Source organism: Choristoneura fumiferana, chromosome 14, assembly GCF_025370935.1.
Source record: "Choristoneura fumiferana chromosome 14, NRCan_CFum_1, whole genome shotgun sequence".
Taxonomy (NCBI): domain Eukaryota; kingdom Metazoa; phylum Arthropoda; class Insecta; order Lepidoptera; family Tortricidae; genus Choristoneura; species Choristoneura fumiferana.
Window position 1 is genome coordinate 15,550,548 of NC_133485.1, and position 27,706 is coordinate 15,578,253.

A 27,706-nucleotide genomic window follows, 5' to 3' on the forward strand; every position below is an offset into this window, starting at 1 on the left:
AATATAATAACCCTTTTATTAAAGTGACAAGTCGTTAACAAGAAATATTTAACACATGTTACAGCATTATCTTGAATATTACCGTTTTACAACGTAAAATATAAATTTCACACTTGCGTAAAACTGAAAGCTGTGGATCTTCATACTAGTACGGTTACCAACACCAACATATTAGCTATTTCACCTATCACTCGCATAATATACCTCGGGTACTGCCTTTTCGCAACTTTTCATTTCGTAAACTCTAAAACTGTAAATATTTCAGAATTTATTTCAGGGCCATCGTATCAGGGTTTTATAGAACCCTTTAGGTTAGGTTAGTTTTATAAAGGGAAATTAAAAGTTGCGAAACGAAACAGGTTGTCAAACGTTTTTCGCCGAAATATTAGTAAAAATACCTACTTATGTGCTTATCAAATCCGTTTGTTCGTTTACTATCAGATGAAAAAATATTACTTTGGATGAATGAATAAAACAGGTTTCATATATTTATTTCAGTACAAAGTCATGTAAATGTTCAAGTAAAATTAATAACTTCGGCAAATATTATCTATCATTATACTTACATCCCTAGTTTTCACAAGTACAGTCAACAGCACCAATATCTGACACAACAAGCGTGCATAAATATCTGATACGACTCTATTACCTACGATGAAAACATATGAATGCCTAAAACGTGAACACAAAACATGAAAATGAACTGTTAGCGTTAAATGTTTATAGCTTTTAACAAATAACTTCCTTCATTTAAATCCCTGCACTAAGTTCAATAACAACATAATTACGGAAAACCGCGATTAGTTCTCTGGGCAAGTACTATGAACCTTAAGTTAAAATATCTCAAACATAAACACCGGAATATAGGGACCGTTGTTATTTACAATAGGATTGCTGCATCGCGATGCGTGGTCGGTTGTACGTCTATTTATAAACAGAACCACAGAAGTTGTAGGTTACAGGGTTGTCAAATCCGGTTGTTAGTTTAAATTATTAATATCAGCTAAATACAATGTTGCGGTAGTTATAACAGTTTAAGTTATGTTAGTGTGTTGGAGTTGGTTAAGGGTCAATGTGACAGCTTTTACAATGATTAGCTTAGAGGAATATTTTCTGGTAAAATGTTATCGCTATATTAAGTTTCCATGAATGTTTGTTATTGGAATAAAGAACATGAGTAAACAGTTTACAGTTAACTCTTATAGAAATCAATAAGAAAACAAATTAGAATAGATGGAATAAGGGTTCTGCTAGCACTGGATATTCAGATACCTACAAATTTGTTCACTTTTTTCATATAGATCAATTCGATAATAAAAGTCTTAACTATTTTATAAAAAGTCCCATCCCTAACTTAAAGTAATAACAATTTCAAATCAATGATATTATTGAATATTAGTATATCTAAACTATTATAATTATAGGATACCGTACAGAAGTAGTTTCAACGAAAAATACTAGTACGCACTTACGAAAACTAAATGGAATACAAATATTCGTTGTGAAATAGCAACACTACCTACTACAGATTACTTAACCGATTGCACAAGATATTTTTTTTAAATTATCTTAGATTTGATCATTTTGGTAGATCAACTTTTAAGTAAAACAATACCCCTGGTGTTGCAGATGTTTATAGGCGGTGGTGATCCCTTACCATCAGGAGACCCACCTGTTCGTTTTCCATCCACTCGAATAAAATAAAATAAAAAGTATATCATATAAATATGTCATTGGTTTGGTGTTGTTCTCATTGGTTTTAATAAATATTCATATTTGATTTCGTTTTATTTTAAGTTTAATTTTATTTGGTTTAATATGATATTAGTTGTTTCATTAATTATTACTTGGTTTCGTGCACCTTTTTCAGGGTTCCGTAGCCAAAATGGCACAAACGGAACCCTTATAGTTTCGCCATGTCTGTCTGTCTGTCCGTCCGCGGCTTTGCTCAGGGACTATCAATGCTAGAAAGCTGTAATTTTGCACGAATATATGTATATGTAAACTATGCCGACAAAATGGAACAATAAAAAAAATTTTTTTTTTTTTAGTTCTCCCTTCTCCCATAGACGTAAAGTGGGGCTATTTTTTTCTCAACCAACTTTGTAGTGTGGGGTATCGTTGGATAGGTCTTTTAAAACCATTAGAGGGTTGCTAAAACGATTTTTCGATTCAGTGATTTGTTTACAAAATATTCAACGTTAAAGTGCAAATTTTCATTAAAATCGAGCGAATCGTAGTTTTTTCATTAAAAAAATTACGACGATGGTAGTAAGTATATCAAACTAACAAGGAAAACTATAACGGTTAAGTTTTCTTGAGAATAATTAGTAGTTTAAGAGTAATTAGCAGCCTAAGGTATAAAATATACCTAAACTATGAAAGATTCCGCATAAAATATGAAATTCTTAGAAAAATATTACTTAATTTTTTCGTAATGGCTACGGAACCCTATTTTGGGCGTGTCCGACACACACTTGGCCGGTTTTCTTTTAATATGTACATTTGTGATTTAGTAGTAACTCAATTTATATAAGAAAGGAAAAACTGAGTGAGACTTAACGTTTTAATTTACTTACAGATCCTGTCCACAGAGCAGGGTGATATTTATAGATTTATATTTATAAATTATAACCCACTTTTTCTATAACATGTTGCATAATAAAACTACAGATGCACACATGAAGAAAACACATAGGTACCAGTATTGAATAGCTTTTAACAAATTTAGCCGAATGCCGAATATCGAGTATTCGACTTCACTCGACCCCATCTCTACTCCCAACGGTAAGCACTAAACTAAGTACACGTTAAAATTAACTGTTTTGGAAATGGTATCAAACAGTTCTTAATGTGGAAGGACGTTTACAGAATTACCGATAAGCTGACATAACCGTTAGGTTTGACAGCTTTTAGGGCTTTCCAACGACGATAAAGTTCAACGTAGCTTTGAATATTTTGCCATGACGTGTCCGGTTTTGGAATGTTGTAAAACGCGATCAAGTGGTAGGTTGTGGTAGTGTGCTGGTGCGAACGCCCCCACAAACCCCACAGAGCTCGTCGAAGTCGTTCAAGCCTTTTTCGAGATGGCAAAATAAGTAAATTTACAAAAATCGCCCATACGTATAAATAGGTATTAAAACGTTAGAGCTGAGACTGTTTAAAACCAATTCTAAGTTGTGGTTTTTAAAATTCCAGTAAATATCTGCATTTCAGCGAAATTCGTTTTATAATTTACTGTTTTTGGTTAAGTGCATTTATACGTAAGTGGCCATCGCTGGGAAATGTTTTTTACTCGACTGTTTCCTGTTCTTTTAAAGATCAGGAAGTTGTGTTCTATAGAATCCATGTATTTCATTCATCGAATCATCTTGTTATCCGTAAAATTATTCAATAAAGTATTTAAAAACGGTTTTTAGAGTTTTTGGAAATGTCGCTTTGGGTATTGCGATTTTTGCGGAAAAACCTTGACTGTCTAAATTTTTGTAGAATTTGTTTTTTTTTTACGATGAAGAATTCAGAAAATTGGACATTTACACAGCTACTTAGCAACTTTAAATTTGAAAAAATATTATAATAATTAGTCCATAAGTTAAGATTTACAAAAAATATTGGTCATGTTTTTTTTTTGTCACTACCAATCCTTACTGGGCTCGCGAGGCAACTACAGACCAAGCTCTTTTATTTTAAGAGGAGGCTTGTACCTATATATGCTAATAGCTACGATGTCATTGTATATAGGCATGATGATATTGATGATGTTTGACTACTATGAGAATGACAGTTGACATCAAACCAAACTCAAACTTACTTCACTCTTGTACACCATTTTAGGACACCATTGTACAAAACATTGTACCAGTACGTGGGTGCGAGCAACGAATGGTTTGTAAATCAATAATCAAGGGCCCATTAGCCACCGCCATGTTTTGTCACGAGCACTGACAGACTGACAGCTGCACTTGAATACAGGATGCTTCATTGTAGACAATTTGTATGAAAGGTATTTCAATTTGCAAAGTGTGTTGATGAGTTACAAGTGGTAAATGAACTTCAGCATGTGATGATTAAGATATTTATTATGGTTTTTAGAGTAGAGATTTTATGTTAAGAAAATATTTTTGTATACCTTAGTAAAGTCTATTGGGTGGCTGTCACAGAAATTGAATGTTGCATTTTACTATGTCAAATTATTTTCATAGTAAAATCATATCAAAAATACTTGATGTAAATTTCCTATAGGCAAGTAGGTACCTACTTAATATATAATACCGAAAAATAAAAGTAAACGTGACAAATCTTATGGTTGTATTTGTATGCAAAACATAATCTAAGCCTGTTTCTTAGGTACACTATTAAGTTCATCTTGAAAATACATATAGTTGGTAACTGAATAAGTTTGTATGAAGTTCACTTTTATTACAATGGATCACCCTGTATTTACTAAGTTATATGGCAGTAAACAGTGGGAGAGCATGGGAGATGGTTCAATAAAGACATTAAGTTGTCAAAAAAGTAACAAAATAAATCTTACAAAGGTTAATGTATTCCTAAACGTTTACTATTGTTTGAAGTGTTTATGCTCTCCTGACGAAACAATTTTCTTGTTTTGTAACACGCGTGGAAAATATGGATAAATTTAATTAAAAAATATCGTTCCTGAATCATTTCAGTACGACTGCACTTATTTCTTATCTGTTTGTAATTGTCAGAAGAAGTTGCGTATGAATGTTTGAAAAATTGTATGAAAAAATAAACATTGGATTTCAAAATATACACAAAAATAGTGATAAAGAAGATGCTTGCAGGGTAGATTTAGTCTTATTTTTGTCATTATTGTAGCCGTGCAAAGTGCTTTAACAAAAAAAAATACGGAATTACTAGTTTAATGTCGAAATAATTGGTAATCGTAAATAAAACAATCAAAATACCTTTTTTATGTGGATCAATAATATTTGCACTGACCCATAATACAAAATCGATTCTACATAACTTGGTACTTACTTAAAATTAAATGACTGAATCAGCTTAGACGCAATATCTTTAGCCTCGTATATCTGCACTTTACATCAGGTGAGAGATAGAGGTCAATAATCGTAATGATTAGTAATTTTGATAATAATTTTATTTCTTTGTGTTAATATCTATTTAACTCAACGTTTATTATTATTATAATTATTATTAATAACAGTCAGCTTTATGTAAAAAAAATAGTGGAATAAGCAGCGATCTAGGGCATTTTTTTAAGTCTAGTTTTTAATTTTATTTTTAATTTGTATACTGTTACATACTTTATTTATAATTTACTCTGTTATTTCAATGTCAAATGTGGAACTCACGTTAAAACCATTACCCTTCCTTCTGTGGTCAGCTAAAAAAACAAAACATACGGACTTCAATGACATCATACATCAAAGAACCTTTCTTTGTTAAAATAAAAGGGCCCACATTTAACGTTTTAGAGATCTAAAGACAATGGACTTCCTCATGCTATAACTTAACCGACTGCGGAGGGTAAAGTACAGTGCGTTAACCGAATAACTTCCGGAGTCGCTTGTTTATTTTTATTATGTAATTAAATCCAGTTTTTTAACAGGTTTGCGCAAGTAATGAATTTACTTAAGCATGATTTTTATGCAAGGCATCGCCTTTATACTTTAAAAACTAATAAAATGTTGTTATTCAATAAACAACCCTCGATTGTGCCGCTTTAGAGCAAAATGACCTATACACAAAGTGCACAAAAAGCAAAAAGTTCATTCGCAAAATTCACTGTTTGTACGTTTCGCGTGTTTCACAATACGCGTTGTGTATACATTTTGCAATTGGGTGCAGGGTAGGTACATTTTGCGTTTTGTGCATTTTGCTCCAAAGCGGATTGTGCATTCAACGCTGCGCTTGTTTGACAACCATAATTGATTTTTTTTTTTTCAAAAATCCGCAATTTAATTTAATATTTTTGAAAATTTTGTAGTAAGAAATGAAAGGAGTTAAAACGGAGGATCTTAAGTATATTAATTTCCTCTGGATGCGTAATGAATATGATCAGTAATTACTAAGCTAGTCAAAGTAATCAATTATCGATGCCCTTTGACATCACTCATATTGTCAATGCAATTATCACAGCACTAAACAATGTTTTATGACCAATCAAGCTTGCAAGAATCAATACCTCCCTGAAAGCTGGTGGTGACTATGATCACCAGGCTATGCCTCTATAAACTATTATATTTATTATAACTATTTATCCACTTATTTTTAAAATACTCAAATTTATTATCACAATCGTCATCATTATACATAAATAGTCGGCTAAAAGACGTCCGCTGCTAGGTGGTAGGACCTTGTGCAAGGTCCGCCCGGATTGCTACCATCTTGCGCGCTAATCCTGCCGTGAAGCAGCAGTGCTTGCACTGTTGTGTTTCGGCGTGGAGAGTAAGACAGCCGGTGAAATTACTGCACTGAGGTATCCCATCTTAGGCGTTGCAGATTTTTTATGGCGGTGGTGATCTCCTACCATCTGGAGACCCGCTTGCACGTTTGTCATCCAGTAGAATAAAAAAAGACATAGGACTCCTGTAAAGAAGGCCACAATGGCCGGTCCTGTCCTGCATCATCCATCAGACTTTTCCGACCCTAGGTCATCAGTTTATCTGGTGGAAACCATACGCTACATTTTTCTCAACGGCTACAATTTTTCAAGCAATGTGCCCAGCCCACTGCCACTTTAATTTGAAAATTCTTAGGGTGTATCTTTTGCTGTAGTTCTTACTTTAATTCTCTCCGAATACCACCAACTTGATCCAGAGAAACTTCGAGCAAAGCCCTCTCCAATGCTCCTTAAGTGACTTAATATAATGCGTGACAACGACTAAGAGCCATATTATAAGTAGTCACTAGCAACACTTCCCGGCCAAAGACTTTATATAAGTCTTTAGACACTGTCAATACGAGCAAGTTAAAACGTAAATGTTTGCAATAATTATAGTATTAAGCCGTGGTGGCCTAGTGGTTTGACCTATCGTCTCTCAAGCAGAGGGTCGTGGGTTCGAACCCCGGCTCGCATCTCTGAGTTTTTCGTAATTTATGTGCGGAATTACATTTGAATTTACCACGAGCTTTGCGGTGAAGGAAAACATCGTGAGGAAACCTGCAAAAACCTGCGAAGCGATTCATTGGTGTGTGCGAAGTTCCCAATCCGCACTGAGCCCGCGTGGGAGCTATGGCCCAAGCCCTCTTGTTCTGAGAGGAGGCCTGTGCCCAGCAGTGGGACGTATAGGCTGGGATGAGATGTGATGAGATGATGAGATAGTATTAATTATATGTATTATCAATTATATGTAACACGGCGGTGTTGCCTGAAATAAGTAGTTTACTATTATTATTATTATTATCACACGTAAAAAAACACGTAGGAAAGTAACCGTCCACACAACATACATTGACTCGTGCAAATGCAATGCAAATTTGCAGTACAAAGCGTCTTTTTATCGATGATTGTATAACTCGTTAGCTCCACGGCAGGCAATGTAACGCTATCTTCAGACATATGACAATTTATCAGCTGAGAGAGAAATTAAAACTAATTGGCCTTTTAGTGCGTCAAATGATAGGGATTTATCGCTGGAGTTACGGCCATTTTTATCGGTGCCGATGACTATTGTGTACTACAGGTGTATAAGTGTCCATTTAACTAGTAAGTAATGGTTTATGCGACGGTACGCAAATTGATTGCCTTTTGTTTTTCAATGTAGAATGGATACACTATTTACGTATAAGAGGAAGTAAAGATGGACGCCTCTCTGTAAAGAACAGTTTAAAGAAGAAAAGCTGTGGAAGTTGTATTACATTGAGAGGTTGTAATATGAATGAGTTTCAAGTAGCCAATCAAGTGCCGCAATGTATTGCAAGTGGAATGATTTTTCTTGCAGGTCTAAATTGAGCTTTGAGAATATGATCAGTAAGATCGTAGGGTTTGGAAAAATACTGGGTATTGTATACTGTGAAACGGAGCGACGGATCAACGTGATTTTCAGCATAGAGATAGTTTATAGGCTACTTTTTGTCCAGGAAAAATACACAGTTCCCGAGAGAACAGCGCGCGATAACCGAATTCCACGCGGGTGAAGCCGCGGGCAAAGCTACTTAAGATTGGTCTTTGGAATCTTTTTGTATTTTTTTATTTCAATTCCAAATTTTACTTTTACGGTCATCCCGTAAAACCTAAATTGAAAATACAAACTGAAATATAGATGCACAGAAAAAAACAGAAAAATAAGACCATCACTGGGATCGAACCCAGGCCCTCGGTTATCCGTACCGCGTGCCTGGGTTCGATTCCCAGTGATGGTCTTATTTTTCTGTTTTTTCTGTGCATCTATATTTCATTTTGTATTTTCAAAAGCTACATAGTTTGTCTTGTATTGTTGTGAATAAATGTTTTCTTCCCTTGTTTGTTTACATTCCTTCTTTAGCGTGGGGAAGGTCACAATAGAGGTCTCTCTTCAGGCAGACTTTTCGGATAAAAAGTAGCCTGTATTCATCATCATCATCATCAGCCTATGTTCGTCCACTGCTGGACATAGGCCTCTCCCATGGCACGCCACTGAGCACGATCCTCGGCCACTCTCATCCAGCTCTTGCCAGCCGTCCTGCGAAGATCATCACTCCACCAAGTCTGAGGACGTCCTACGCTACGTTTGCCGATCCGTGGTCTCCACTCAAGAACTCGTCTACCCCAACGGTTATCGGTTCTTCGGGTTATATGGCAGGCCCATTGCCACTTCAGCGTGCTAATGCGGTGGGCTATGTCGATAACTTTGGTTCTCTGTCAGATCACTTCGTTACCAATTCTATCTTTCAGAGAAACTCCGAGCATAGCCCTTTCCATAGCACGTTAAGCAACTTTAAATTTGTGGACCAGCCCTAACGTGAACGTCCATGTTTCGACACCGTATGTCATGACGGGTAGGACGCACTGATTAAAGACTTTCGTCTTTAGACTCTGTGGAATTGGTGATGTGAAGACTTGACGCAGTTTCCCATACGCTGCCCATTCTCTCCTGTTGGCCTCTTTCTGTGTAGTTGTTTTAGCCTGTATTAGTTAGGGCTATATTAGTTATTTAGTTAGCCTCAAACCCACGATCCTCTGCTTGAGATAGCATAAGTCAAACCACTAGGTTACACCTACTTTTCAAGTTTCACAATAAAAGATTAGTCTGCAACTATATCGCCGCTTATTTCCTGCCGGATCGTAATCTGCTCATTTTATAGCCCGCTCATATAAATACAATTTTATTGCTTCCGTGGATATGGCCTGTAAATTTTCAGGTGGTTACAGTTACAGCGGTTGCCAGGGCTTGAAGAAAAATACCGGTGCTAAACCGGTATTGCTGAATTAGCGAGGGCTTGCAATTGTAGTGGTTGTACGGTTCCCATAAAAAGGAGAATCATCATCCAGCCTATATACGTCCCACTGCTGGGCACTGGCCTCCTCTCAGAACAAGAGGGCTTGGGCCATAGTTCCCACGCGGGCCCAGTGCGGATTGGGAACTTAAAAAGGAGAATAACTTAAGTAATTTATTGAATCAGGCCTAACTTTGCGGAGATCCATATTAACGAACTAAAACACTTACTTTGCTCACCCGTGACCTTATCCTTTTGAGTAAAGTCGCGGATGAGCAAATTAATTGTATTAGCTCGTTAATAACTTAAGTATTTCTCTTAATTTAATGAAATTACATCCTTCTCTTGCTTAACAAGAAAAATAATACTCAGCCCTTTTTGCTTTCATTCGCTATCATTTGATTTTTTATTTGACATCTATATTTATTTTATTCACTTTCTTTTAAATATACGCACAACGTAAATAACATTCAGAATCTGTCACTGACATTATTTTGGAATTTTCTTCTTCAGTATAATTATTACAAACCTATTTTTATGCTGATAGTACGGAAAAAAGAAAATTCAAATATAGGAACTAATTATTGGAAGTTTTTTTTTAAATGAGTACCTAGATACAATACCTTCCAGTAATAGGTCATTGTATACCATCAATCAAAGTTTATTTCTTAATGGTACCTATAGAGTATAGTATTAAGTTTCATTAGTTAGTGTTCGCCTTTCTTATTCTAAGAGGAGACCTGTGTGCGCAGCATTGCGATATTAAAAAGAGACAGATAGAGACTCCTATAGATTCAATGTGATTATTCATCATCATCATCAACATCCCTATATACCATACCAGTATATACGTGCCATTGCTGGGCACATAATGAGCCGGTTTGAACCGTAGTTCCCACGCCGAGCCTGTCCAGATCGAGAGCCAGTTTGTGCAGGTTTCCTAACGATGTTTTCCTTAAACGTAAAGCTCGTGGTAAATTTTAAATAAAATGTTCGCTCATGAATTTCGGTTAACTCAGAGGTGCAAGGCCGGGTTTGAACCAACAGTCCTTTGCTTGCGAAACCATATTACCTATAGCTCAAAGCATTACGCTACTACGACACTCTTCGAACTTTTTACCCCGAAGCAAAAAGAGGGGTGTTATAAGTTTGACCGCTATGTCTGTCTGTCTGTCTGTGACACGGGTGAACGGATTTCACTGCGGTTTTTTTTATTTGAAAGCAGGGTTTTTAGCGATGGTTCTTAGACATGTTTTATCAAGATCGGTTCAGCCGTTTTTGAGATATTGAACTTTTTGTTGGTTAGATAAGGATATTATTATACAGTTATTACATACTATCAGAGGGATGCAAACGAGCAAGCGGGTCATCTGATGAGGATTGACCGCCATGAGTAGGTAAGGTAGGTACCAACAATTCACGGAGATTCACTGGTCTGTTGCCCACTTAGGTACTTAACCTCATATCCATACTAATATTATAAATGCGAAAGTGTGTGTGTGTATGTTTGTCCGTCTTTCACGTTACGGAGCCACGGATCGACGTGATTTTTGGCATAGAAATAGTTTATGGGCCTGAGAGTGACATAGGCTACTTTTTATCCCGGGAAAATGCACAGTTCCCGAGGGAACAGCGCGATAACTGAATTCCATGCGGACGAAGCCGCGGGCAAAAGCTAGTTTCATAATATTTACCCCTGTTTCACCATTCATTAATTAAATTTATCTGACGGATAAAAATGATGCCGTCTCTGTTTGTTTTGTTCGACTAGACGGAGACGGCATCACATTTATCCGTCAAAAAAAAACCAAGGGTGGTGAAAGTGTTTCTAACTGTCTTCTTTTTTCGAATCTGAATATTGTGTCGGTCTTCACTTCGGTAAAATTGTTTTACTTTTTAATATCATGAAAACCAGATGGTCCCAAAGGAAGATCAGCGCCGTTCGCAAGACTTTTGCTGATTTGAGACCATTTCGTGACATGCACATACAAAATTTAAATATTAATTACATCTTTTCTTCGAATGTTGTCACGAAAACATTTTTTCATTCTTTCTTCGCTTTTCTTGAAAAACCCGGTTATAATGTCAAATTATGCATTCAATAAATAATAATAAATAAATAATAAATATCACGGGACAATTCACACCAATTGACCTAGTCCCAAAGTAAGCTTAGCAAAGCTTGTGTTATGGGTACTAAGCAACGGATAAATATAATTATATAGATATAGATACATACTTATTAAACACCCAAGACCCGAGAACAAACATTCGTATTTTTCATACAAATATCTGCCCCGACACGGGAATCGAACCCGGGACCTCAAGCTTCGTAGTCAGGTTCTCTAACCACTTGGCCATCTGGTCGTCAAATTGAATAAAAATAAGAACTATCGTGCGTTAACCATTTAACAGTCAGTATGATTGTTAATCTTCCGCAATACAGTTTAATCTGTCGGTGTTACGGGAGGTCAAGGCATGCGATAGCTTATCAGTGTATCACGGGGTGCACTGATAATAGAAAGTCCATTCGTGGTTAAGTCAATGGCCGGGACGATCGCTTGGATGATAAGTTTGCCTTTACTACTTATTAGGTTGAAACGAGGCAGGAGACCTTATATCCCATTTAAAAATGCAATGGATTAGTAGAAAAAGTAACGTAAATAATTATTTTTTTTGGTTTGGTGTACTTATTTTATTTATTTTTTCGTAGCTTTTGTTGTTGTTGTTGTAACTCTTTATTGTACATAAAACATATGAAAATTACAATTAACAAGAGAAAGAGATGTACAAAGGCGAACTTATCGCTTAAAGGGACACAGACACATTTTTGCGGAGTATTCTTCTTTGCAGAGATGGTATTTTCTAAATATTTACACAATACATACAATAATCATTTTGATTTTGACTTTAATAATCGGGCCAATGTAAATCTATTGTAGGTACTAAGTCGCCAAAGCAAGACAGCGTAACTAAATTATACAAGTTTTAATTTTGTGGAAAAAAAGTTACTTAATTAATATCCCGGAACTCAAAACACTTTTTTTTTCAGAATTATTAGCTTTGTTTTTTAAACAATCTCACTAGTCATGTTTGTTTTTTTAGATAACACGTAACACACGCAATAAATTAGTATTTGTGTAGGGAAATTTTCATTAATTTTATCAGTAGAGGTTAATTAACTACCTACCCACAGCACGAGCTTATTTGCGTATTGGAAATCTTTATTTACAGTAAGCTATGGATAACATTAATTTAAACACTGTTCGTACTTTAATAAAAATACCACATACTACCTACACATTTCTTGTCTTTTAACATTTTTTATAATGTAGGGTAAATCAATAAATCCTTGTTTACAATTGAGAAAAAACTTACCAAAATAATATCCCGCAACTAAATCTTAGTCGGCAGCACAATCAATTTCATCGCCAATAAAACCACAAATTAAAAAACAAAAACACTGGCACTCAAGAAAAAGTTCGAAAAAAAACAGTTCGAAATTAAAAACTTGAAGTTCGAAAAAGTTACGAGCGCGTAATATTCGATTCGAATTTCGACTCGACGCGCGTTCGAGCGACGCGCTGTGCAGTCGAAGACTGACTTGCCGCAAGCGACTACGGGAGATCCTAAATCTGATTGAAGGTAATTGTTGCTGTAACAGCCAGTAGCACCGGCCGGCTTTCCACATTGTTTGTTATTATGCAACAACGAATATTTAAAACACACTAATAAATAGAAAAGTCACGATCACACTTGCAAAAGCATAACCCTCCATCGGGCAGTCGGGTAAAAATGACAAAACTGTGACCGCTGTAACCCATTTGCGAAAAGTTGACCTAATAACGTCTGTTTGATAAAATTATCAATAGAGATAATAATGTAACTTATCATTTTTTGTTTTAAATGCGTAATGTAAATAAACGCAAGTTACGTATGCAGTTACGAGTAAATTTATATAAGTCTTCTACTCCACGCTAGATGGCGCTGGCAAACATAGCTTGAAGAGGCCAGCTATTCACCACGAGATGGCGGTAATAATTCATTACACTGGTGCAGTGAACCAATACTGTATTTGCATACAATGTGTTAATTTTTATTATTTATTGTAGTTTTACTAGCTTTTACACTTACAATAAATTTCTGTTGTTGCTTTAGATCTGAATTTGCGAGACTTCGATGGAATATTTTGTTACCCAAAATTATTCTAAAATAAGTTCTTTTATTGTCTTGTTACCTATCAAATTGACTTCTGATTATTATTTTTATGATTATTTTAGTTTTCTATACGTATATATAGGGGATCTTGGAAACGGCTCCAACAATTTCGATGAAATTTGGTATGTGGGGGTTTTCGGGGATGACAAATCGATCTAGCTTCGTCTTATCTCTGGGAAAACGCTTATTATCGAGTTTAGCCCGAGCAAAGCTCGGTCGCCCAGGTACTTTATTATTAAATGGTTCCACCCTGGTACGTGAATCAGTTTATTCGATTGGACATAATGTAATGCACATGTTGTAATCAACATCATTAGGTTTTTTCCTTTGATTAAATCATGATGATCTCACGGATCGTGAGATAACACTAGGTACAATGATGGACGACTACATTAAGCAAGTAAATAAGAAGTAAACAAAGTCATACAATAACCAAATACCTACAATAATAATACCTAAGCAATATATAGATTTAAGTAGCTTGTAGCATGGAAACATATTACGTGATGATTATATTTTAATTATAGATGGGGCTCGCCCGCCCTTTGCACTCCTCAGTAATAAAATCTTAAATAATAAAGATGATTATAACTAAGTAAGTACCTAATTATAAAATTCTGTAATGTTATTCTGATTTATTAACCTAAACCGACTATTACTAAAAATACAAATCGCGGTTAATGTGTTAAAAAAATGACTGCAAGGCAATAGCTAGCTAAAAAAACCTAATTTAGTAGTTCATCAATTAGATTATAAAAAATATATTGGACACAATTTTTTTCTTTTGTCTGTTAAATCAAAAATTATAAAGAAACTAAGTAGCTTATGCCGCGGCTTCGCCGGCGTGAAACTCGGTTATCGCGCGCTGTTCCCTCGGGAGCTGTGCATTTTCCGGGATAAAAAGTAGCCTATGTCACTCTCGGGCCCATAAACTATCTCTATGCCAAAAATCACGTCGATTCGTCGCTCCGTTTCGACGTAAAAGACGGACAAACATACAAACACACACACTTTCGCATTTATAATATTAGTATACAGCCAGTTAAAGTTCCGTGTGACGTCACGCCGTAGACGCAGACCAAGAAAAAAAGAATAAAAAAAGAAGAAGTCTAACAGCTTTGAGGATATTCTCTGGTTGAGTTCTAAAACGCGTCAGTGTTGTGTGGTTGTGGTGATACCTACAGTGTGGAGGTGGAGGACCTACATAAACACACATTGTTACAACGTAGCTATCGCAATTTCATTGATATAGACCTCCGCAAAGTAGGTAACGTCCACGTGAAGCCTGATTCAATAAACTAGTTAAATATATTTTGAGACTAGCTTTTGCCCGCGGCTCCGCCCGCGTGGTATTCGGTTATCGCGCGCTGTTCCCTCGGGAACTGTGCATTTTTCCGGAATAAAAAGTAGCCTATGTCACTCTCGGGCCCAAACTATCTCTATGCCAAAAATCACGTCGATCCGTCGCTCCGTTACGGCGTGAAAGACGGACAAACACACAAACATACAAACACACTTTCGCATTTATAATATATATATTATATAGGTATTATATTAATTATAGTATGGATGTTTTCTGAATTCATACGAGTTGATTATTTAGATAAAAAACAATGTATTTGCTAGATACCAGATAAGAATGCTTAACGAACGGAACACTTCCGGCCTACCGGCAACCGTTTACCCACGCTCGGCATTTCCGTTTGTTTTTAAACAATCCATAATGTGCAAAAAAGTGGACATACTGTTTTACACTGAACTCACTCGTCCGATGACTTTGTTATATTCATCATCCATCATCATTACCACATCACAAAATTTTCCGACCTTTTATTTAGGTTTTAAAACTACTAAATAGAAAATTTCATGCTCATTCTAATTGATCCCAATCGTAAGTGCGACAAAACTGGAAATGTATTGAAAATACAAACTGAGACAATGACAATATGGATGCACAGAAAAACAAGAAAAAGGGACCAGCACTGGTAATCGCGAACCCAGGTCCTCAGCATTCCGTGCTGCGTGCCATACCCCTACACTACCACGGGACAGGAGTACAGACACGAATTTCTCCTGTGCACACATTGACATATCTCAGGTTGCTTTTTTTCTACTACGCTACTTAAGCATATGATTTCACGAGATGACCGGAAAAGTAACAAATTTGTAGTTGAAATAAAAAAATACAAAAAGACTCCAAATAACCAATCATAATGGAAATATATTATTATCTAGATATTATTCAATTCAAGCCATTTTTGCGTCAAAGACGAGATGTTTGTTTATAACGTTATTTCTCCGCTAAATAGTTATCATTTAAAGATCATGATCTGATTGATAATTGAAATCTAGGCTATCTTGATTTCTAAAGAAAAATCGTATAACTATACACACAGTCATTTAAGAGTCAATAGCATTAAGTCGTAGCCATTTCTTGCTTGCACTGTTGTGTTTCGGCGTGGCGAGTAAGACAGCCGGTGAAATTACTGGCACTTCAGGTATCCCATCTTAGGCCTCTAGGTTGGCAACGCATCTGCTACGGTGGTGATCTCTTACCATCAGGAGACCCACTTGCTCGTTTGCCATCCAGTAGTATAAAAAAAATTACGAGTAAGTTTACGGGTATCCTAAATCGATGGTATAGGGTTTCTCAAACTTATAGCTCCACGTACACCTGTGTTTAAGTTTCTAGATGACAGCGAACCCCCTACCTCCCCCCCAACATGAGTTCAAGAAACTGAGGTTTTTTATTTCAAACATGATCATATTATAATATATCATTTAATTCAATAATAGTTAACAAATACAGTTAAGAAACATCTTGCAAGTTTTGCAGCCACCATTACGTAAATCTTGTCGCGAACCCCGTACCGTCAAGTGGCGAACCCCTAGGGGTTCGCGTACCCCACTTTGAGAAACCCTGGATACATAATACGTGCATCCGCATTTTGTTTTCTACTAACCGTTGAGTAACAAGGTATATTTTTTTTAAACAGATTTACAATATTGTTAATTGATATCTATACATCACAAGTATTTATGAAGTAAGAAATGTAAAACTGAAAACCATCAGTATTGATCAATTGATCATATTGAAGTCACGTTTAGCCTTCGCTTTATGATATTTAATTATCATATTTTGAAAGCCGTCCAGCCGTTTAGGGTACAGATAGGACCAAAGATATAGAGATAACCCCATAGAACACCGGCGTGAAATAGTAGTTTTCCTGTGTTTCGTATACGGTGAGTGGGTGATCCGGAGGCCTAACTCCCCTCCCCCTTTTACCCCCCCCCCTCTATTCCCCGTCCCCTTTAGGCCGGTAACGCACCAACGTCCTAATTATGCTGTAGGTGTCCATGGGTGGCGGTGATCGCTTACCATCAGGTGACCCGCACGCTCGTTTGCCAGCTATTTGATAAAAAAAATAAGTAAGCACGTGGTAAAAAAGCAAACATTTTAGAGCATCTCAAGAATGCGGCTCATATTTGCATTTGAATTATAATTTATTCTTCGAAGTATGAATATTTATTTAGTTTCACGAAAAACACGAACGTTTGAAATCTTTATTTTATAAAACTCTGGGACTCTAGGCTGCTGTAACGTGTTAAGGCTTCTGTAGTTACGGGTTACTAGAGAAACCGTAATACTTTAAGGTCTGGTATACGTCTGTCCACCCGTTATAAGCTCATTGCACACGGCGGCCTACGCCGAACAAAATACGCGCTCTTAAATCTACATAGGCCCGACGACGTCTGTACACGCGTCAATGTGTGCGTAAGACACACAGGGCTGACTATCGCAAAACCCTAATAAGTGCTACCAATGTCATTTAAAGGTACTTATAGGTATGGCTTAGATAGTGCAAATAAATGTAATCGTTAATCTTACCTATTTATTTAAACCTATTTAAAATGTGTCTGTCTGTGTATTTAAGCATTATTATTTTCAATTACAATAGATATACGATTACAAACTTAAACGATTATTTAATGTATTAATCGCGATAATTTCAGAAATCATTATATTTAGAAAAAGGAAGTAGGTAGGACACCGTTATCATTTCGCAAAATAATTGCTCCCGGACTTAGTGTCGTGCGGCCGACATACATCGTTCCCAGAATGAACAGAGAATGGGAATCGAACCCAGGTCCTCGGCATTCCGTGCCATGTGCTACACCACATTTGCATTTGCATTTGTCTCCAAAAAAATAACAAAAAATGGAACCGACTACAAAACCCTTGAAAATATTTTTCTAGGTATGTACGTACTACTCGAAGTCGGTGACTCAGCACGGGAGGGATTGAAACCCATAGTAAGTACCTAAGTGAGGTAGACTACTATATTGTTCCACTGCTGCTGGCTCGTGCTGAGGCACCGACTTCGAGCTAGTACATACTTAGTGTTTAATTAATTAGACTTTTGACTTTTACAAAATAACTGTATTACACAAGGTACAGAGTTAAAATTATTATTTTTAATAAAAAACGCGTGCGCGCGCGAGAGTCGTCGTTGGCCAGTGTCGGTGGCGGGGCGGCGGCCGCGCCGCTCGGGCGAGCGTCCCCCGCTCCCCGCGCTCCTCCGCGCATGCGCACACCGCGGCTGCGCAGGCCGGAGGCAAAGAGTAAGAGTGGCGTAGACACTTAGAAAAATATTTTCAAGGGTTTTTGTACTAGGTTTCCATTTTATTTTTGTCAGAAATGTTTGTATTTATCTTGCTATCTCAACTAGCTTACTGAAGTTTACTGGAGCTAATTGAGATAGCAAGATAAAAACGAACTCACCCGACAAAATACGATGGAAAAACATTATTCAATAGATTTACATGATTTCAAATATTGGTCCCCTGGCGGCCTGGTCGAGAGGGCCATTGTGGGTATTGTGGTACAAATGGCAGGAAATGGCAACGCTAACCCGACGCAGTCCTTTGTGGCTGCTTGCGACACCGACTGCTTCGATAGTTGCAAGTATGGGCGATCGACGAACACTTTACTATCAAAGACGGGCTTAGGTGCACAGAAAAACCAGAAAAATAAGACCAGCACTGGGAATCGAACCCAGGTCCTCGGTATTCCGTACCGCGTGCTATACCGCTACACCACTGCTGGTCAACGGTACAGACACGAATTTCCCCTATGCACCACATATCTCAGCTTGTTTGTTTCTTATTTAGCCACTTAAGCAGTGACACTAGCGACATCTATACCAAAAAAAAACACAAAAAAAACGCAAAACGCTCCATACGTAAAAGCAAAAATTTGGAATTGAAATAAAAAATACAAAAAGATTCCAAAAAAACAATCTTAACACTGTGTGAGTTTGAAATTCGAAGTTTTTACGAATTATTAGATCGAGTTAGGGTTTGACCATACAGCCGTTGTTTTGTATTCCGTATGTTACAACGCTGCTTTAGTTAGATAGTGACACAACAGATTTTTTTTTCAGGAGAGCCGTTAAAAAAAAAACACTTGAAGCCTTCAAAGCTTGGAACTTTTAATCGACTTGTTTGTTTGTTGTTGTTGGGTATAATCTTGCAAGTTCATTTTGATCCACTCCCAGTGGTCGAATCGATATGAAATTTGGTATAGGTAATCTGTAAGCTGGATGATCTAAGACTCTAAGTAAAGTCAGCAAAAAAAAAAGCTAGTATTACAAATGAAATTTTTGACAGAAATTCATTTTGAGATACTGTACCCTAAAAAGGCGGATACCTATTCTGTGATATAAGGTTGTTGGCGGTATAGGGTAATATGTCAGTTTACATGCAATTATGAACGTACGCCTACTACCACTTTGACGTATGAAAACACTAATATCGTAATTGTTGTATGAAACATAGTATTTCCCCTTGCAACATTTACAGCGGTTTACGCATGTAGATTGCGGCTATCGAAGGCAAACGCGTACCTAACTAAAATATATAATTATAATAGCTTTAAAATGCCTAGGCTCCTGGTCTTGACCACAACAATAAATGGTATCTTTACATTATGAATGAGTCATGTTTTAAAAATATAATAAGTAGACAATGTAAGAGGTTAAGGATAAGGATGTTAAGGAATAAGGTGATTTGTGTGGTAGTAGCTGCCATCGACTGGACTTTTATAAACTTACATAAAATATAAGGTCTTGCCTCAAATATAAAAAGAAACAATCAAATGTCAAAAGTTTTGTAGGTGGTAGGACCTTGTGCAAGGTCCGCCCGGATTGCTACCACCATCTTGCTCGCTAATCCTGCCGTGAAGCAGCAGTGCTTGCACTGTTGTGTTTCGGCGTGGAGAGTAAGACAGCCGGTGAAATAACTGGCACTTGAGGTATCCCATCTTAGGCCTCTAGGTTGGCAACGCATCTGCTATACCCCTGGTGTTGCAGATGTTTATGGGCGGTGGTGATCTCTTACCATCAGGAGACCCACTTGCTCGTTTGCCATCGAGTCAAATAAAAAAAAAAAAAAAAAAGTCAATAAAAATCACCTCAGTAATGCTACCTCAACCAAAATGGTGTTACATATTTTTTTGTTTTACTAGATTTGCATTTGGTTTTTTCCAAAACTTTTCAAATTTTGAATCCCTTACTGCGCTCAAGATTTTAAATTAGAATCACTCGCTACGCAAGTAATTCAATTATTTGTCGCTTACCTACTCGGAATTCAAAATCAACTATCAGAAAAAAAGAAATTTGCTTTATTAGTGTCTTAATAATAAATACGCCTGATTCAATAAATTATTTGCTCTCTTTTTGCACAAATATAACTATTTCTGCCCCTTGCTGATAGTGCAGTGTATAACCACCCTTAACCAATGAATCAAACTATGGAACGCGCTTCCAAAGGAATGAAGTAACAATTCAAGGAATGTGTAAAGGGCCTTTGTTGATAGCAACAACCAGAATCACACCTTACCTCGCTTTGTTTAAAGTCCATTATCAATGTTTACAAACTTAAGTATAAAGATTACGCACAGGTATAAGACGGCCAATTAAGTTGAAGTTATGGCGTTTATACAAATTCCAACCTTGTACGTTGAATATAAAGTGAGTTTTGCTATGCTTTTATTTAATAAAATATTGGATGGTTGACACGAATTGTGGGTTGAGACGCAAAAAGTCGTAACAAAAAATTGTTAAGTTAACGTAATAAGATGTCATCGTACTTTGGCTTCAAAGTAAAACGGGCGCTACTGCATTTTTTGCCCTAATAAAAGGCACTATTAAAATCCGATTTGAATAAAACTTTTCAAGCCAACGGCCAGTTTGGTCTGCATTAAATGCCAAGGTCACCAAGGCCACCAGTTAAAAAGTGCGAAGTATGTTTGTCCATAATAACATCATAATCGCCTCGGAATTTATACGTACCTACCTACTCTCAGAACGACAGGGCTTAGGCCCTGTTCCCACGCAGGCCCAGTGCGGATGGGGAACTATACATACCATTTAATTTCTTCGCAGATCTATGTAGGTTACCTTTACGATATTTTCTATTACAATAAAGTTGGTGATAAATTGCGAATGTAATTCGACACATAAATTGCGAAAAGCCCAGAGGTGCGAGCCAGGACTTAAACTCACGAGAGGCCATAGTTTAAATTAACCATGATCTAACTATGAGCTATCTATGTCTTTAACATGAAGCAGTAACCCAGTGATTATATTATCTTTAGTGTACTGGAAAAAAATACTGTACGTTTGCGCAATAGCTCTCAAACATTTGTATTTTCTTTTTAGTATGTTCACGGTCAGAATAAGAGGGCCCTCTTGTTCTGAGAGGAGGCCTGTGCCCAGCAGTGGGACGTATTTAGGCTGGGATGATGATGATGATGATGTTCACGGTTAAGTTCAACGGCCGGCTGTGGTACGATTTGGATTTTTTTGTTGCTGAAAGATTGAATTATTATTTAATTTACATTTGCGATCTGTCAATGCTTTAGAAAAAGTCATGTTTTGTATTTGGACATAGACAGACCAGAAAATATGGTCAGCACTACTAACCCAGCGGAATTTCACAATTTATGGATGAACCCTTGTATAAATGTGTGGGAATTGTTTGAAACTTTCTTTATAAACAATTCCTTCCACAAGTCTAACAAAATAAAAACATTCATTCATAATAACTGTGTTTTTTGACCCAAGATCCTTTTCACATTCGATTCAAAAGAATCTTGCTCAAATGTTCTAAGAAACCTCTCTTTTATTCCAAGTAACAAACAAAAACCTTGAAACGTGAGAATTTTAGTTTATGATACAAAAAGACATGCGTGTTTATTGACTGTGAATTTTTACTTTTCTATGACAAATGTAGTTTTTACTTTAATTGAGGTAAGTATTGTTCACAATATTCATCCTGGTCACTTGTTACTGTGTAACAGCCTATTCATAAAAAGTTAGAGCCTCCTTGAAGGCTCCTTGAAGGCCCGATGCTAAAAAACATGATTCATAAACGTCTGTTAGCGCTAATCAGTCGATCAAGGCTCTGCTAAAGTTAGCGGACCGTAGACCTCCTTTATCTCCCTGCTAAGTCACAAAATGGCCGCCACAAGTTTGAACAGCTGACTTTGACAAGAGCAAAAAACCATCCGAAGATATTTTAGTGAAGGGTGGAAGTTACGCAAAGATTAAAAAAAAACCAGGAAAAAATATTTTCAGGAATTTGTATTTAAAAATCCTCTAAATTAGCAGCAATATAAATTAACAATAAGTATTGAAAAAAAAAATAGGATGATTAACACAATTATGGCTTTTGCACAACATTAAACATGCGGATCGGAAATGGCGGGGAAAACAAACTTCTCGCTTTTTTTTTTTTTCCTGCTAATTTGCTGTCACTGCTGTCAACTTTTTTTTTTTAATTATCGATTAGGCCATTTTTTGTCTTTGATTTGTCAAAGGTGGCAACATAACGAGTCTAATCAGTCTATCAGCGGCTCAACAACTAGCAGACTGCTAGCAAGCGTTTATGAATCATACTTCTTGACAACCGTTCTAACAAGCTTAATCAGTCTGCTAAGTAACAGACCGATCAAACCTCAATTAAGGATTTTTTATGAATAAGGCTGTAAATATTTTGCAGATTAAAAAAGATTCTATAGGCACATGAAATTGCTTGAGCCTGTTAACCCCTAAAGCAAAATTCATTAGCATCATCATCATCTTGGCTTATGTACGATCAATTGCAGGGAAAAAACCTCCTCTAAGTATGAGGGGGCTTAGGCCGTAATTCCCAGGCGGATCCAATACAGATTGAGAACTTCACACACCCATTGAATTACTTCGCAGGTCTGTGCACCGTTTTTTCACCACAAAGCTTGTGATAAATTTGAAATATAATTTCGCAAATTAATTTGGAAACACTCAGAGGTGCCAGACCAGATTTGAACCCACGATCTTCTGCTTGCCATAGGTTAAACCACTGTACCACCAGAGCTCTTAGCCAATTAATTACCGATTCATTTAATACATATGTTTTAGAGTTACTAAACCACTACTAAACTCTGGAATATTTAAACTTAAATAAAAAAAAAAACACTAGAAAGATACAAGAAGGTAGGCACTATGACACAGACACAATTAGGGGTGGTTACCATTTAGAAAGGAAAAAATATGTTTTATTATAATGATAAGTATACGATAAATAGGTTGTTCTTATATTAATAAATGTAGTTTTTTTCCTTTCGCACGGTTTCATAACTAAAAAGGAAAAACTAAACCCTTATAAAGATCTGGCCCTATACCACGAAGTGCAAAACTCGAACTTCGTATGTTGATGTCCCGCTGACGCTTATGTCATTTAATACGCGAGTGAAAGGGATGGTGCGATACGAACTTCGATTTGCGAGTTTCGTAGTAGCCCATCTGTTCAAATCTGTTGTCCGTCTTTCTGTCCCACTGTTAAGAACTCAAGAACATGTGGAGGTACGTCAAGGACTTTAATTCATGAGCCACCATGGAACCTTTTTCAAAGGAAAAGTCATTACGATTTCCTTGTTAATTAATGCGATGTCACTATGACGTTGACTGTGAAATGGTTCAATGGTTGCTCATGAATTAAAGTCCTTGACCATATCAAGCTGAAATTAATAGCAAATACATCAAAAACTCAACTCTGCTACCCCATGCAGCAGTGCAAAAATCAAACTTCTAAGTCAACGCGTTAAAAAAATTCAGTGAAGCCGTGGTGGCCTAGTGGTTTGACCTATCGCCTCTCAAGCAGAGGGTCGTGGGTTCGAACCCCGGCTCGCACCTCTGAGTTTTTCGAAATTTATGTGCGGAATTTACCACGAGCTTTGCGGTGAAGGAAAACATGACAAACCTGCACAAACCTGCGAAGCGATTCAATGGTGCATGCGAAGTTCCCAATCCGCACTGGGCCCGCGTGGGAACTATGGCCCAAGCCCTCTTGTTCTGAGAGGAGGCCTGTGCCCAGCAGTGGGACGTATATAGGCTGGGATGATGATGTACTAGAACTTGTAATTAGTTATAAAGGTCGCAATCAACAACTAACTACTAGGTACCTACGAGCTAACTCTGGATAATAACAAACAAGCTAATAATAGACAAGGCACCTACAAATTCGTACGGAACCTTCAGTGCGTGAGGCCAACTCATTCTTGACCGGTTATTTATATTAGTATAAGGCAGGGGTGGCCAACCGAGCGATCGCGATCGACCGGTTGATCGCGACTATTGGTCCAGTCGATCGTGGGAAGGCAAAAAACATAAATTACTGAACTATGCTGTTTCATTTAAGATTTCAAGTAGTATGTATTTGGTAGATCGCACAGGGTTTCGTCAGAAGGTGAACAGTAGATTGTGGGTCTAATCAAGTTGGCCACCCCTGGTATAAGGTGTACTTGATAGTAATTACTCAAACACTTTAAAATATAAATAGAAAACTCCAAGAAAAATTATAGCATGTTACTTAGTAAGCTACATCGATGTGTAGTTTAGTAAGTGAAATGAATGACATATATTTATTCCATAATTCGTTAAGATTGAAGTAGAAGTGTAGTGAAAGTAAATCCATAGTAAGTACCTAACTATCTAAGAATAAAACAGGTTCTTGTTCACAATATGAAACGAAGTAAAGATACTTTAGCAATGAATAATATCAAATCTGTCCATAAATTTCCATAACAATAAAATGAATAATTTACTATCAGGATGATACATTCCTTTATCAACTGACACATGCAAGGTCAAAATTAACCTCTAATACAAAATTGATACACAAACACATTAAAACACAATTAATAATCCAATAAATATGATAACAATTTAATTATAAACGCTCTTTACCAACAACAAGCTTCTTCTAACAACATACCGAAGCGAAATCGTTGATTACTTACGGCTTTATTCGTATCAAGCGTTCAGTATTGCCTACGTAAGGCCACACAAGTCTTACCAGTACACGTAACCCGTATAACAAGGAACAGCTGACTATGCTACTATAAGGAAAACATGACTTACAACCACTTCCAAATTAGAAACATCCAGGGTAGAAGTCGACGACATATTTATAGGTATGTTATAAACTCTTTGATCCCCACAATCTGGCACCACTTTACCACGCCGCGGCACAAAACACCCCAACACGCTATGCACCATATTGCCACTGGCACTTTATACAAACACAAAAAAGAAAAAAACACTGACAAACGTCAAATTTAAAAACAAACACTTATCGATTCGGTTTTCGAACGATTCGGAAACGCGGCGCGCGTGCGTCGAAGCAAAGTCAGCGCGGACGAATGACAGGTTTAGGTCATAACATAATGGCGCGAAACTTGCCGTGAGTCAACGAGGTATCTGACTCGGCGATGTTATCTTCGTTTAAACCTTTAATGGTTACCTGTTTACTTGCAGGTAGAATTGAGGACGGGTGTCCATTCCCAACACCCTGGGATGGCGTTTATTGCGGACGTTAAAGGCATCCCTTTCGCATTGGCTTCGTCAGAAAGAGATAATGCTATATATTTGCAAATTAGTTTCATTCTAATTTCAAACGTTAATATCTCAAAAACGGCCGAACGGATTTTAATGAAACGTAACTAAGAATCACCATACGGAAATTTGCTTTCACTTAAAAAACCGCATTGATATTGGTCTATCAGTTTAAGAACTATGATGCCACAGACAGACAGACAGACATTGGCCTCAAACTTATAACACCCCTCTCTTTGTGTTAGGGGTTAAAAATACCCAAAGTTAGGTAAATACGGCATACATTGCTCCTAGAATTAAGGTTTTGTCATTTTGCTACGAAAAAGGGAAATATTATGACAACACAGTCATTTGCATTTAAAACCAGTGACTGCGTGACTCCAACAACCCTTTTACTGGAAAGTTGTGCAAAAATCACACCTGTCATGCTGACATTGCTTGTCATCGGTCTTTACCAGCTGTCATTTCTCCGACCGCAAACCAAATGACTTTATTTTATAATTCAACACAATTTATTTTTAATGCATTCAAATGAGAAATTCTTAAATTGTTATTTCTGGAATCTTGGAAAAAAAACTAAAGATTTTGATGAAATTTTAATTAATGAATGAAAACTTAAACTAATGAAACTCTTTATTGTACAAAATAAGTAAACAAACACAATTGACAAATAATGATATATATGTATGTACAAAGGCGAACAAAAGGCGAACTTATCCCATGTCAAGTGGTTAGTAAAAATTAACATTATCATACATAGCCGTTGTGGTCCAGTGGTTTAACCTCACAAACAGAAGATCGTGGGTTCAAATCCGGGCTCGTGTCTCTGAGTTGTTCAATCAAACGTGCAAAATTACTTTGAAGTTTACCTAGCTTTACGGTGAAGGAAAACGTGATGAAATGTACAAACCAGCGATACAAATTCTCGTAAAATTAGTTTGTTTTCACATCACAAGTTTTCACACGAAATTCATTCAATTCATTCAGCGAAACGGGCTAAACGACAATTTAACCCATTCGTTCGTAACGTTCGATTTGTTCGATGCAATTCACTGAGAGTTGAATTAGCATTTCAAATGTGACATTTCGATAGTGAAAGTTAGCCGTTCAAAGTCGACTCCTTACGCTCGTTGTCACGCACAAGTACAGTCCTACAATAATTGCCAAAATTGGCACAAGAACTGTTTGGCGTCCACAAGCCATTTGCGCGGCACACCGCACATGCTTGCTTGTGCAAATTGCAATATGCGCGACAAGGAGTACTAATGTATGGTCAAAAAACTTTTCCCAAAGTATCAGATCCCAAAATATTTTACTCAAATTATCATTTGGCAAAAAATCATTTGCTAAAACAACTTATCGCAATTTTACAGTTTACTCAGTTTTTTTTCGGCTAATTATTGTTTCAAAAATAATTACTTAGTCATGTTTCATATTACCAAGTATTATTTAGTCAAATGTATCGTTTGGCATAAAGCACTCTTCCCTAAATATTGCATGGCATAATAACCTACTTTTCTGGTAGCAGTTCGTTTCTGTGGGGGACGCAGTTCTAACCTAACCTAACCTACTTTTCTGGTAGCAGTTGGTTTTTGTAGTTGGTTCGTGTGCGAAGTGTCATTTTAAACAAACATGTCTTTTTAATATAATATTAGCCAAAAGAAAACGTTTGCTTAGTAAACGTTTGTCGTAATAAAACTTGACAATGTAAAATTATGCCAAATGATAATTTGACCAAATGAATAAAATGCGAAATGTTAATAATGCTAAAGATTCGTTTGGGAAATGAAACTACTGCGCGAGAATGAGCGTGTAGCCGGATCCTTAGGAATATATATTTTTTTTATATCGTCTCTGACATACCTACGTACTTACTAATATTATAAATGCGAAAGTGTGTGTTTGTATGTTTGTCCGTCTTTCACGCCGAAACGGAGCGACGGATTGACGTGATTTTTGGCATAGAGATTTTTTATGAGCCAGAGCTACTTTTTATCTCGGAAAAATACAGTTCCCGAGGGAACAGCGCGCGATAACCGAATTCCTCGCGGGCGAAGCCGCGGGTCTATAGATAAAAGTTTAATCTCCATAGTTTTTATACTATGAGTCATCATAGCAAAGAACTCATTCACATATCAAAAAAAAAT

At 36.8% G+C, this 27,706-nt stretch overlaps 1 protein-coding gene across 2 annotated transcripts in view; it reads right to left on the bottom strand.

The window, feature by feature from the left end:
• Positions 1–25,356, bottom strand: part of LOC141435292 (phospholipid phosphatase 3-like) — a 204,076-nt gene extending 178,720 nt beyond the window's left edge. Inside the window, exon 1 of one of the 2 annotated variants that reach the window (XM_074097992.1) lies at positions 25,086–25,356. In XM_074097992.1, the coding sequence (XP_073954093.1) occupies positions 25,086–25,223 (138 nt within the window). In that variant the 5' untranslated portion in view covers positions 25,224–25,356. Of the gene's footprint in view, positions 1–12,783; positions 13,023–25,085 lie in introns of those variants that run through there. The other variant, XM_074097993.1, reaches the window with a different exon arrangement.
• Between the last annotated feature and the right edge of the window lie 2,350 nt (positions 25,357–27,706).